This window comes from Heterocephalus glaber, unplaced genomic scaffold, assembly GCF_053883595.1.
Source record: "Heterocephalus glaber isolate CG9 unplaced genomic scaffold, H.glaber_assembly_v1.0 deba00001538, whole genome shotgun sequence".
Classification (NCBI taxonomy): Eukaryota; Metazoa; Chordata; class Mammalia; order Rodentia; family Bathyergidae; genus Heterocephalus; species Heterocephalus glaber.
Window position 1 is genome coordinate 18,482,222 of NW_028258333.1, and position 13,759 is coordinate 18,495,980.

Here is a 13,759-nt window from a genome sequence, read left to right on the forward strand (position 1 = left end):
ATACCGTGATAAACACTTTTCATGTGTCATCTCATTTATTTTTCATAAGAGCTGGTAAGATGGCTATAACTAGTATCTCTATCTTATAGATGAGAAAACCAGGGCTTATAAAGATTGTGATGTCAAATTACATTGTGCAGCAAGTGGAATTCACTAATACTTAAACCCTGGTCTCTATGAAGCCATACTGCTTTTCTTCTTGGATTAAAGCGATCCTAAAAGTTAAAATGAGTCTATATTACTTCTAAGGAAAAAAAAGATAAAAAGGATAGAAAAATTTTTAAATTTTCATGCAAATTAAATTATTTGTATTTTTTGCAAGCCTTCTGGGGGTGGGGGGGGTCATCCTGGGGTACGAGTTTGGCTAGATGTCTTCTCAAGGCCTTTACAACTCTAAAACTGTGAGACTTAGCATAACAAAACACTTGAGTTTCTGAGAAAGACGGATACACAAAGATAAAAACATACACCACACACACACACACACACACACAAACCATCAAAATTCACAAACCTCCAAATGCCTTTTCATAAAGACTGTTTGCTTAAAAACTGTTCCTTTTCTATATTAATGAACAGATGTTCCACTCTGGAAGTAGCTGTAATATGGAATATCAAATGATTTTCTTTTTACATTTACAGTATGATCCTTTGAAAGAAAATTCTCCAGGACAAAATATACTGTGGAATAAAGAAAATCCCATAGAAAAACAATCTGTTTTAAATTAAAATCACTACCTGGAATCACATTTACTTAATAAACTAAAAAAAAAAAGAATGACAGAAAGGGCCAAGGTAAGGTCAAAATTTGAGTCTTAGTATTCAATGGAAAAGAATGTCATGTTTTAAGTAATAGTTCCAAAATAACTTTCTATTTACAGATATTATCTAACCAAAACACAGAAGACTACAGAACATTCTAATGTAGATAGAATGTAACTATGATTTAGCAAGTTCTGTAAGAGTCCAGCCTAGCAATCCAGCACACGGCTATGCTTCCCTTCCTGTACTGATGCTGGCCAATTCACTCCCCAACTGGTCTACACAGTAAGTAAGGCAATTCCCAAGGCTGCCAGCTTGGAGACAAAGAGATTTGGACTCACATATGCAGAACTTCCATTTCAATTGATCACCAACAAAGTGGCCTTAATGCCCGTACAAGTATTGTGAATCCTTATGTCAGACTAAATCTCTTTTTTTTTTTTCTTTTTCAGACTAAGTCTCTTAAAGAAGACAGATTCCTAGGATTCAAAAGCAGAAAACTGCATGCATTAATTCAGGCTCCAAGTGTTCTGAACAAGCTCTTTGTTTTCCTTCACTCAGTGACTATAAAATAGCTTCTCCTTAAAACTTTCCAAATTTCTTTTGAAGGACAACCAACCCAAAATAGTTTTAACACATTACTCCACAGTTTATCCTCCTTTTTCAATCTTTCACACTCAAAATGTTGTTCTGACACATGTTTACTAACACCATTTAATGTGGGCCAAACCTGTGACTCATTAGTACAGATGTCACAGTCCCACCTGACACACTGCTGCAGACTTACTGCAGCTCACGCAGCGGGATGCAGAGTAAGTGTTCCCTAAGAGTCAGGTAAAGGGAAATCTTCTTCAACTTTTAAGAAGAATTGATAAAAGGAAAACAGAAAGAATGCGAGAACAAGAAAAGGGAAAAGGAGCCAATTGGCATATACTTACATTGGTCAGGGGGGCATGTGCAAACATGGAGAACCCTTCAAAGATATACTCATGATCATCATATTCTATCACAGTTGGCCTGTCAGTCTAAAAGTAAACAGAAATATAAACACGATTTAAATAAGTAACACAATTTGCATGTGCAGAATCGCATCAGGACACAAATCTATCAAAAGTAGGGATGAAAGTAACTTATGGATTCAACATTTTTCTAAACAATGGGAAGAACTTTATACAAAAGTTTAATTTTACATGGAACTCTGTGGTTTTAAGTTCCACTCTGTAGTTTTATTTAATCCCATAACACTGCCAGTTCTATTCCTACTGAACTATATTTCTGAACTAAGAGAAGTACTAAAAGGAAAAAGATAGTGACAGGTGACTCAAGTGCAAGACTTAGCACCAATATGGTCAAGACTAGAAACTGCCTGGAAGGTTCTGAAGCCCTCGAGGTGCCAGAAACTCAGCTGCTCATAGCTCCACTTGCACTTCTCCAAGAAGCCAATCCACCAAACATTGCAATGATCAATTTCCACACAATGTCCAAGGTCTCAATTACTTGAAAACTGAATCTGTAATTAGATGATATAAATGTCAATCTAACCATGAGATTCTTCTGTCATTCCTCCAGCCCACCACTTTTAATCTTAAATGCTCTAAATCTGGAACAAATTATCAAGATTGGTAACCTAAAAACACAACTCTTACATTGGTATTATGTATCATTCTTTTAAAATGTTTATATATAAGAACACGAGGAAGACTTAAAAATGTCCAAGTATACATAATTTGTTTTGCCAATGTTACTCTTAATTTCTAAGCGAGTAACTCAATAAGGCTGGTCTAAATTAAATATAATAAAAAGAACTTCTGATGAGATGATTAATAATCGTACAACTGCTTTGGAAAACATGCTGGCAGCTTCTCAAAATATTAACAGAAAACCTGCGCCCCGCCCACAAGCAACCAGCTTAGCTGTGCTGGCACTGCAGCCCCCTCCTCATCCCCCACCCACCCACCCATCCCCCGCCTCTGGCCTCCTGGCTGCGTTGGTACCTGGTTCCACACTACAGAGGCACAGGGGGACATAAAGGCCACTGTCCTGAGCTCCAGAAGGTAGAGCAGAAGTGAACAACAGAAAGAGGGCCTCTCTCAGGCTCCTTGATGAAAATTGAAGCCCACTGGAAAAGTGAAGAGAATCTCTGCAATAAAGGCACACAGACCACCGTACTTGGTAAGTTGGAGGGATCATCACCTTCCATCGGAACCTGAAAAGAGCAGCTGGAACCTGCAGTAGAACCTTGCAGACTTCAACCCCGCAGGAGGACAGGGAGCTCAACTTGGGACTTGCAGGCAGCAATCTGCCTGAATCTCACAGATCTGCTACTGGCTTGCTGAGACTCATTGACATATTTGCACACTGCTGCCCACACTGTCTATTGTGGCAGCAGAGACATACCCTGAAGAAGACCCTTCATTTTTATTTTTTATTTGTTATTTTCAAAATTATTACTAGTTTTTTTGCTCTTATTTTTAACTTTTTTTATTTTCCTACTCTTCAAATTTTTATTTTTCTCTTCTTTTTTTTCTTTCTTAATTCTATTTTCTATCTCTCTCTCTCTAACACGCTCTCTCACAGTCCCACATTGTTCTTCATCTCCCTTTTTGTTCCTGTTCTGGCCCTATTTCAGATTTCTTCTTTATTTTTCTTCTCTTTTTCCTCCTCTCAATTGTCAATAGTTTTCAAGGAAAGTAAATACAGTTTCTAGTCTCCCTATTGCTGTTAGGAAATTCTGTTTTCGTCTTTGTTCTTTCATTCTCTCTTTTTCTCTTCTCTTCAACAGTTTCTTAGAGTTTGTGAGATCTTCCTGTGTCCTCTGGCCTCAGTGCTAACCTTCCCCTATCCTTCTACCTATCTATCCCTCCCTCCCCAAGTCCTTCTAACTCCCCATGCCAAAGGGTAAAGTTGCTATACTGAAGAGTTTATCCACTATAAACATATGTTGGATTGGTCCTCGATTTAATTTACACAGTTAAAGGTGACAGATTAATAACTGCCACAAATTGTCATTTTCTAAGCTGTGCTTGATGCTATGGTGTTGCTGATTGTATCACCTGGGTTGAGGTGTTGTGATTGATCTAATCAGTTGTCCTTCCTGGTATAATGAAAATGAGACAGCCTAAGAACCATTAGAGATGCAAAACCTAAAGACCAGCTGTATCTGGAAGACACCTCTGAGAAGCAATCATTCCACAAGGCTTCTAAATATAAGCAAAAAAGATACTTACAATAAGCAATTCTGAAGTATCAACACAGGAATTAAACCAAGGACAGTACCAAAAACAAAAATGAGAAGACATTTAAGCAAGGCACAAACTCAGACTTCCACCCCACCAAGGGTAAATTCCGGGGAAAAGGAGGTGGAAAAGTATGATAATCAACCACCTGGACACCCTGAACTGATAGCACAGGAAGTAACAAAACAGGTGAATGAGGCTCTAGAAAAATTCAAAACAGAAATAATATCCCAGATAACTACAGAGATGGTGAGCAGAGTGAAAGACATGATTAGAGGCTCTAGAACAGAAACAGATAAAAAAAAAATAGGTGAGCTCAGAACCATGCTGGAAGCTATGAATGCCCAGCATAAGAAATAAAAGGAGGGCCGGGGATTTAGCTCAGTGGTTCCGCCACCTGCTTCGCAAGCGTAAGGACCTGAGTTCAATCCCCAGCACCAAAAAAAATAAAAAAAGAAAGAAAGAAATGGAAACCATGATCGCCCAACATAAGAAAGAAATGGAGGGGCCGGGGATTTAGCTCAGTGGTTCCGGCACCTGCTGCACAAGCACAAGGTCCCAAGTTCAATCCCCGGTACCAAAAAAAAAGAAAGAAATGGAATCCATGAAACAGATTCAAACAGACATCCAGGAGATTAAAAACTCCACTGAAAGTATGCACAGCAGATTAAGGGAATTTGAAAATAGATCAGATATAGAAGACAGGATTGCAGTTAATGACCATGAAAACAGAGATTTCTTAAAAATACTAACGGACCACGAGAAATCAATCCATCAGCTGCTAGATGATGCAAAGAAGAATAACATAAGACTGATAGGGGTCCACAAAAAAGCAGGACAAAGTATAATTGACATAAAAAAACTGGTCACAGAAGTAATAGTAGAAAACTTCCCAGACACAGGTAGAGAATCGTACATACAGATAAGTAAGGCATATAGAACTCCAACTAGCCAAGATAAAAAAAAAAAAAAAAATCTACACCTAGAAATATAATAGTCAAGATCCCAGAAACCCAACAGAAGAACAAAATCCAAAACGCAGTTAGAGAAAAGAAACAAATCACCTACAAAGGAAAGCCCATCAGAATCACAGCAGACTTCTCAACACAAACCCTCAAATCAAGGAGAGCCTGGAGTGAAGTATTTCAAGCCCAAAAAGGAAATAACTTCCAACCTAGACTGCTGTATCGGGCAAAATTATCTTTCAAAGTCGATGGGGAAATCAGATACTTTCAAGACAAAGAACACCTGAGAAATTTCATGAACACTAATTCTAAACAATATCCTAGAAAAAGACAATGAAGGTCACAACTCCATGAGGCCCAACAGAGGGAAGCCAGCAGGCAAGGCAAGAAACTAAGGCGAAAGGGGGAAAAATAAAAAATGAAAGAGCCAACAACAGTAAAACAGCATGACAAGGATGAGTCAATATCTATTGATTATAACCATCAATGTTAATGGCCTCAATTCACCAATCAAAAGATAGACTGGCAGAATGGATTAAGAAGCAAAATCCAATAATATGCTATATACAAGAAACACACCTAACTCAAAAAGAAATTCATAGACTGAAAATAAAAGGATAGAAAACGGTTCTCCATGTGACAGGAATCCAGAAAAAAGCAGGGGTAGCAATCTTATTTGCAGACAAAGTAGATTTCAAACAAAAACTAATTAAGAGACAAAGATGGTCACTACATCTTTGTGAAGGGAACAGTCCAAGAGGAAGAGATGATAATCATAAATATATAGGTACCAAATACGAATGCCCCCAACTATACAAAACAAATATTAATGGACATGAAAAACCAAATAAGCACTAATACAATTGTAGTGGGGGACCTCAATACCCCACTATCACAAATAGACAGATGATCTTTCTAGACAAAAAATCAACAATGAAATTATAGAAGTATACCAAGCCTTTGAACAAATGGCCTTAATAGATGTTTAGAGAGTGTTCCACCCCACAATATCAGAATATACACTCTTTTCAGCTGCATATGGGTCATTCTCCAAAACAGACCACATGCTACATCACAGGACATGTCTAAGTAAATGTAAAAGAATTGAAGTTTCCTCCTGTATATTATCAGACCATAGTGCAATAAAATTGGGATCAATAACGTAAGAAACTGCAAAAACCCCACAAACACATGGAAATTGAATAACACCCTCCTGAACAACCAATGGGTCACAGAGGAAATTAAAGAAGAAATCAGACAGTTTCTACAAGTAAATGATAGTGCCAATACAACATACAGGAATCTATAGGACACAATGAAAGCAGTTCTAGGAGGGAAATTCACAGCAGTGAATGCCCATAGTAGAAAAACAGAGAGAACTCAAATAAACAACCTAATGCAGAACCTCAAGCTCCTAGAAAAAGAGCATAACAACCCAAAGCTCATACAAGAGAGGAAATTATAAAGATCAGAGCAGAAATCAATGCAAAGGAGGCTAAGAGAATGATACAAAAAAATCAATGAATCAAAGAGTTGGTTTTTTGAAAGAATAAATAAAATCAATAAACCTTTAGCCAACCTTATGAAAAAAAGGAAAGAAAAGGCTCAAATCCATGCAATCAAGAACAAAAAAGGTGAATTCACAAAAGATCCAGGAGAAATCCAGAGGATCATCAATACCTACCTCAAGAACCTGTACTCTAATAAAATGAAAAACACAGAAGAAATGGACAGATTTCTAGATACATATGAACTGCCAAAGTTAAATGAAGAAGCTATAGAAATTCTAAATACTCCAATTACAATGAGTGAAATTGAAAAGGTAATAAAATATTTACCAACAAAGAAAAGCCCAGGTCCTGATGGCTTCACTGCTGAATTCTACAAGACATTTAAAGAACTATCGCCATTATTCTTTAAACTCATCATCAAGGAAATTGAAAGGGAAGCAATACTTCCGAATTCATTCCTGGAAGCAAGGGTTACTTTGATTCCAAAACCAGGGAAAGACTCAACACAAAAAGAAGAACTACAGGCCAATCTCCCTAATGAACATAGATGCAAAAATCCTCAACAAGATACTGGCAAACAGACTATAGAGGGTCATCAAGAAGATAATACACCCTAACCAAGTCAGATTTATCCCAGGGATGCAAGGATGGTTCAACATCCATAAATCAATAAATGTAATACACTATATTAACAGAGCCAAGGACAAAAACCATATGATCATCTCAATAGATGCAGAAAAAGCATTCAACAAAATCCAACACCCATTCATGATAAAAACTCTACAGAAAATTGGAATAGAAGGTCTTTATCTCAACCCGATTAAGGCTATCTATGAAAAATCTTCAGCCAACATCATACTAAATGGTCAAAAACTGAAAACTTTCATGCTAAAATCAGGAACAAGACAAGGATCACCACTCCTGTTCAATATACTTCTGGAAACATTAGCCACAGCAATTACAAAAGAGAAAGAAATAAAAGAAATAAAGATAGGAAAAGAAGAAGTTAAACTGTCATTATTTGCTGACAATATGATGCTTTACATAGAAGACCCAAAAGACTTCTAGCCTTCATTGACAGATTCAGTAAAGCAGCTGGATACAAGGTCAAGACTCAAAAAGCAATAGTCTTCTTGTACACAAATAACAGACTCACTGAGAGAGAAATTAGGGAAACATTTCCTTTTAAATAGCATCCAAAAAATGAAATATCTAGGAATCAATCTAACAAAAGAAGCAAAAGACCTCTACACTGAAAACTATCGCACTCTGAAAAAAGAGATTGAACAGGATTTAATAAAATGGAAAGACATCTCTTGTTCCTGGGTAGGAAGAACCAATCGAGTGAAAATGGCCATACTTCCAAAACTGCTATATAGATTCAATGCAATGCCAACTGAAATTCCAACAGCATACTTCACAAAACTTGAGAAAGCAGTCCAAAAATTCATTTGGAACAAGGAGAGACTTAGAATAGCAAAAGCCATCCTAGGCAACAGAGACATGGCAGGGGGTATCACAATCACCAATGTGAAACTATACTACAAAGCTACTGTGATAAAAACAGCATGGTACTGGCAAAGAAACAGACCCAAGGATCAGTGGAATATATTAGAAGATGCAGAAACAACTCCAGACATATTCAGCCACCTTATCTTTGACAAAGGAGCTAACCACCCTCATTGGAGGAAAGATAGGCTATTTAATAAATGGTGTTGGAAAAACTGGATTTCAACCTGCCAAAGATTAAAACTAGACCCATATCTATCACCACGCACTAAACCAAGATCAAAGTGAATTAAAGATCTAAATATTAAAACAGAAACACTAAACTTGCTGGAAGATAAGTTAGGTAGAACTCTTGAAGACACTGGCATAGGAAAAGCCTTTATGAACAAAACTTCAGTAGCACAGGAACTAGCACAATCAATAACTGGGATCTCATCTTATTAAAAAGCTTCTGCACTGCAAGAGAAACCACCAACAGAGCTAAGAGACAACCCACAATGTGGGAAAAAAATTTTAGCAGCTGTACCTCAGACAAAAGACTACTATCTAGAATTTATAAAGAACTGAAAAAAATCAGACCCCCCAAATTCAAAGACCCAATTCAAAAATGGGCATCTGAAACGAACAGACATTTCTCAGACAAAGAAGTGAAAGCAGCAAAGAAACATAAGAAAAAATGTTCAACATCACTCGCCATTCGAGAGATGCAGATGAAAACAACACTCAGATTCCACTTCACCCCAGAAAAAATGGCTGCTATCAAGAAATCAACAAATAACAAATGCTGGCAGGGGTGTGGGGAGAAAGGAACCCTTCTCCATTGTTGGTGGGAGTGCAGACTGGTGCAACCACTGTGGAAATCGGTATGGAGATACTGCAAAGAACTAGGGCTAGAGGTCTCATTTGACCCAGCTATTCCCCTGCTGGGTATCTTTCCAAAAGAATTAAAAGAATCATACCATAGTGATATATGTGCACCCATGTTTATAGCAGCACAGTTTGTAATAGCTAAAGCTTGGAAATACTCCACGTGCTCATCAACTGGAAACTGGATAAAGAAGATGTGGTTTTTTAATAAAATGGAGTGCTACTCAGCCATAAAGAACGAGAAACTAGAGGCATTTATAGCTAAATGGATGCACACTGAGGCAATACTTTTAGGTGAAATAAATAGGATCCACATGTGTAAATACCGAATAGTTTCTCTGGTGTGGGAAACTGAAAGTGTAAATGAGGATTAAAAAGATTAAAAGGAATAATTGATAATTTGAAATAGGAAGAAAAGGTTCAAAGGGGTAGGGGAGGTGGGAGGGGAAGGGGAAAGGAAAGAAGGGAAAGGAAAAACTATGAGAAAAGGAAAAAATGGAAACAAAGTCTTTGTAAATAGGGAAGGGAGCACAGGGAATGGGGAAAAAATAAGAACTAAGATACATCATGTACAGGTACAAGTACCCAGTGATAAATGTAAACGTATTGTACACCTGAAATGTACCAATAAAAGAATGTGAGCAAAAAAAAAAATTAAGTTATTATATGATCAAGTGATTTCAGTCTAAGCCATACACCCAGAAGAAATCAAAACATACACCCACACAAATACTTGTACAACAAATGCACACATCAGCATTATTCAAAATAACAAACAGTAGAGACAAGCCAAACATCCATTAACTAATGAATGAATAAATAAAACAGTGTATCTATATAATTTATATATGCATACATACACACACACACTAGATTGTTATTTTGGCTATAAAGAAGGAATAAAATAGGAGGTTGAGGATACAGTTCAGTGGCAAAGTGCTTGCCTGGTATGCAGAGGCCCTGGGTTTGACTGCCAGCACAACAAAACACGAACAATAACAAAAAAGAATATGAATGAAGTAATATACATGAGACGACATAGACAAATCTTGAAAAACTTATGCTAAGTGAAAGATGCCAGACACAAAAGACCACATACTTTATGAGCCCTATGCATTCTAAAATAGGCAATTCCATAGACATAGAAACTATCAGACCCGTCTAAGGTTCAGGGGTGGGAAAAAATTGATTACTAACAGGCATGAAATTTCTTTTGGTATGAAGAAAATGGTCTAAAGTTAGATTGTGGTTATGGTTTCACAAGCCTATAAATAGACTAAAAGACATGAATTATATACTTTAAATGCGTTGACTTTATGATACATGAATTATAGCTCAATAAAATTGTTAAAATAGATAATTACAAATAATCTAATTTTGAAAGTGAAATCTCCTGCTGATACATGTAATCAAAATTAATGTATTTCATACTGGGAAAGAAAATATAGCACAATAGAATATATGTGCATATATACTGAAACTCACTCCCTGCATTCAAACACCACCTGCCATTTGGTACCTGAGTAATCTTAAAGGAAGTCATTCAATCTCATCTATAAAATATGTGTAATTCCTCATATACACAGTGGGGATAATACATACTTAATAAGTATATTGTGAATTGTTTAATACATGTCAAACACTTAAAATGGTGCCTAAAACATAGTGCATGCTAAAAAATATTCGGTAGCATTATTATTGTCATAAAATATGCAATAGATTTTCTGTTTGAGCCATAAGACAAGTCAAGCTATTCACTGATTTTTAAGAGATGTGAAAATGTTCTACTCGTTCTTCCCACTCCAGTGCTCCAATGAATAGCTCCATAATTCATTGGCTCTTATGAATTTGGCTATTGTGTGGCACCAATGATATAAATGAAAAAACATACAGCAGTATAATGGTGGGAGGCTAAAATAAGCATTATTATGATAAAGGCCAATTACATCAACATAAAAACATTTTTCAAAGAAAGAATATTTAAAGACTGAATGAGCATATTCACATTTTAATCTATGTACATTCTAAATGAGATGCAATTTGCTTTTACTAGGACTTACTAAAAAGTTTGTAGGAGGAGAGACTGTAATCCGATAGTGGAAAAGTCTGCCAGCATTGTTGGTCATAGGACGACAGGGCTTGATGGCCTGAGGGGAAAAAACAAAAGTTTACAAGTAAAGCAGAAAACACTTTTACATAAAAATAGACTTTTTCCAGATTCATATCTGACAAAAGGTTTTTAAGTGTGTTCCTTCACAGACTGCTAGAAAAAAACAGTATTCGGTTTACTATTAACTAGATACATACAAAGAGCTGCCCAGTCCCCAGTTCTCAACCTTTCTTTGTGCTCTGGAGAAGTAGAAATCGGAGGGATGTGTGATCCAGGGTCCAGTAAGACCATGAATGTCTCTTGGTTTCAGGCCCTCTAAATACAGAAACTGAGTGAGCAAGCGTCATCCAGGAGGGAACCTAGGGGACAGCAGCAGGGGCTGCCACTGGCGAAGATCTGGTGATCCACCCAGGAGGGGGCACAGGCAGGCCATCAGCATCAAGGAGGGCCTGGAGGAACTCAGAGGCTTGCCAGAGACAAGCGTTTAGGAGCCGCCTTCGACATAACCTCCAGGAGAGGTCATTCTGTCCATGTTGAGGGGAGGAGAATGGGAAAAAAAGCAGCAGGAAGATATATCATGTACAGGTACAAATTCCCTATGGTGAATGATTGTTATGTACATCTAAAATGTACCAACCAATAGAAAAATTCTACCCATGTTGCAAAAGCTGACTGGCCTCACTTCATTGGCAACAGGCCTGCAAAGACCCAGAAGAACAGTGTGGAAAGGGAGGCTGCTATGCCATACGCTCTTTGTTGGATGCTTGTGCCTTAGCATTTTCCAGGACAGTAAGGACCTGAAGAGCTTGGTGTAACTTCAGAGGCTGTGATACAGAGCCTGGAGAGACATGAGCCAGTGGTAGGGCTCCCCTTAAAAAAGCTAACACATGTGGCCCATGGTGGTCTGCTCAGAGCTCTCTCACTGGTGTCCTGTCCCATGGGGATGGCAGCTGCATAAACCCACTAGGGTAGGCCTAAATGTCTCAGCAGCTCTCTTCCTTCCCCAACTACATGAGGAGGCTCATGCTGCAGTGTGGCACTTGCCAGGCCACAATCAGCCACTGCAACAGAGTACAGGGACAGTGTATGTCCACCTGCTGGTTGTGTTTCCAGGACAAGCTCAACAGATTCTTACAGCAATGGGCCTTACCATCTTTGGCAACAGGTGCTCTCTATTCTATTTCTCTGACCAAGAAGCATGAACTACATCCTGCTACGTAATACAGTATTAGGTCCCTGCAACCGGTCTTTGAGCAGGATCTGAATGTGCATCTATTATATCAAGGGGCAAAACTGTGGACTCCATGGGAGCTCTTCCTCATCCTTATCCAAGCAGGTTATAGAGGTGGCAGATGCTTTCTCAACCATGTTTTAGGCAATGAGCGCTAATGCCTGCAGTGCGGCCAGCAGTAATCCAGCACACTCGGCATCATCACACCACAGCTCACAGGTGCTTGACTGGCCACGTGGAATAATATGACTCTGAGGTGAGCCTGTGCAACATGGCATGCTGCTCCCGGGCTCCTGCCAACAGCACCCAGTAGGCATTAGAGGGGTGGCACATGCCAGGAGAGCCACACTGTCTCAGCAAGAGTGTGCAGAGGGAAAGAAAAGGCAATGATCAATCTGTGGGGATCTTTGGTGATTCTGGGGACTTGGTGACATTCATCCTGGAATTCGCTGGGAAATACTGTACCAGTTCCCCAGATGAGGACAACAGATGAGCTCTCTGTGGATAAGCTTTTCCTTAGCCTTCCTTGTATGCAGCATCACGATGTCAGCACCCTTCAGGGCCAGCAGCTCCTCTTACATAGTAGGAGTTGGAGACATACCAGCCAGCGGTCAGCTTTAAGCCAGGAACATTCCCCTGGCAACCAAATTGTCTTTTTCCAAGGAACCTGTACTTCTTACTGAGGGCCCAGGGCAGTCTTCAGCACAATTCTGGCAGGTTTTTCTTAGTGGCAATTTCCACAACAGAAGCACAACATCCATGCAGAAGGCAGCAACAAGCCGAAAAGTAGAACAAAAGCCACCAGACACACTGCAGGACTCCACAGGGCTTTACCCATTCTTGATGAGAGCCAGTCCCCATTCACTTCCTCTTGATTCTCCCACTAACATGGGTGTCATCGCTCACTTGCTCATGAGAATCTCATCCTCACTCCAACTGTCACGTTCAGGACCTAGTTAACCAGCTTCCCCAGGAGCAACTTCCCCCTTCAGTTTGATTGTGTCAAAGATGAATCTTAGGCAGTATCCAGCGCTTGTGCAGTTTATTCTGGCAGTGCTTTCACACAAAGGACAGCAGGAGCAGACAACATGTAGCAGGGGACAGATCACCCACTGATCAGGAGTCTCCATAAGGAGACCATTCTCAGAGCTTGGGAGAGCTTTACCCCTTTCTTGTACCTATATTAAACCTGAGGTAGCTACCAGACATTTCTTTCCTAAGAGAGTGTAAGCTATTCGTTTAAATGACTGCTCTAAGGTTTATGAAAGACGCATCTGTACTGAGGATATCATGTCACCAGGAAATCCCTGGGCCAGGTTGTATCACGTGCTGATACATAATACTGACTCTGCAAGACACCTGAATGAGCCTCATGGCTATCATTAATCTTACAGCCAAGCTACGTCTCTCGTAATATACTAGAGAGGGGTTCGCACAACGTGACTTAAGGACATTTCTAGATCTAAACTCCTATGAACATCTTCCTTTCATGTGCTAACCAGCACAAGAAGTAACTTTTGGCTAAATTTACAAATATATTTTTTAAATGGAAAAATGAATCTCTGAAA

The 13,759-nt window shown here is 38.8% G+C and overlaps 1 protein-coding gene across 4 annotated transcripts in view; it reads right to left on the reverse strand.

Annotated features, from left to right (window-relative positions):
- Positions 1-13,759, reverse strand: part of Drosha (drosha ribonuclease III) — a 125,859-nt gene that overhangs the window by 78,906 nt on the left and 33,194 nt on the right. For all 4 annotated transcript variants that reach the window (XM_004848667.3, XM_004848666.3, XM_004848665.3 and 1 more), the window contains 2 exons: positions 10,911-10,997; positions 1,701-1,787 (listed from right to left, as the gene is read on the reverse strand). In XM_004848667.3, coding sequence (XP_004848724.1) covers positions 1,701-1,787; positions 10,911-10,997 — 174 coding nt within the window. The remainder of the gene's footprint in view (positions 1-1,700; positions 1,788-10,910; positions 10,998-13,759) is intronic.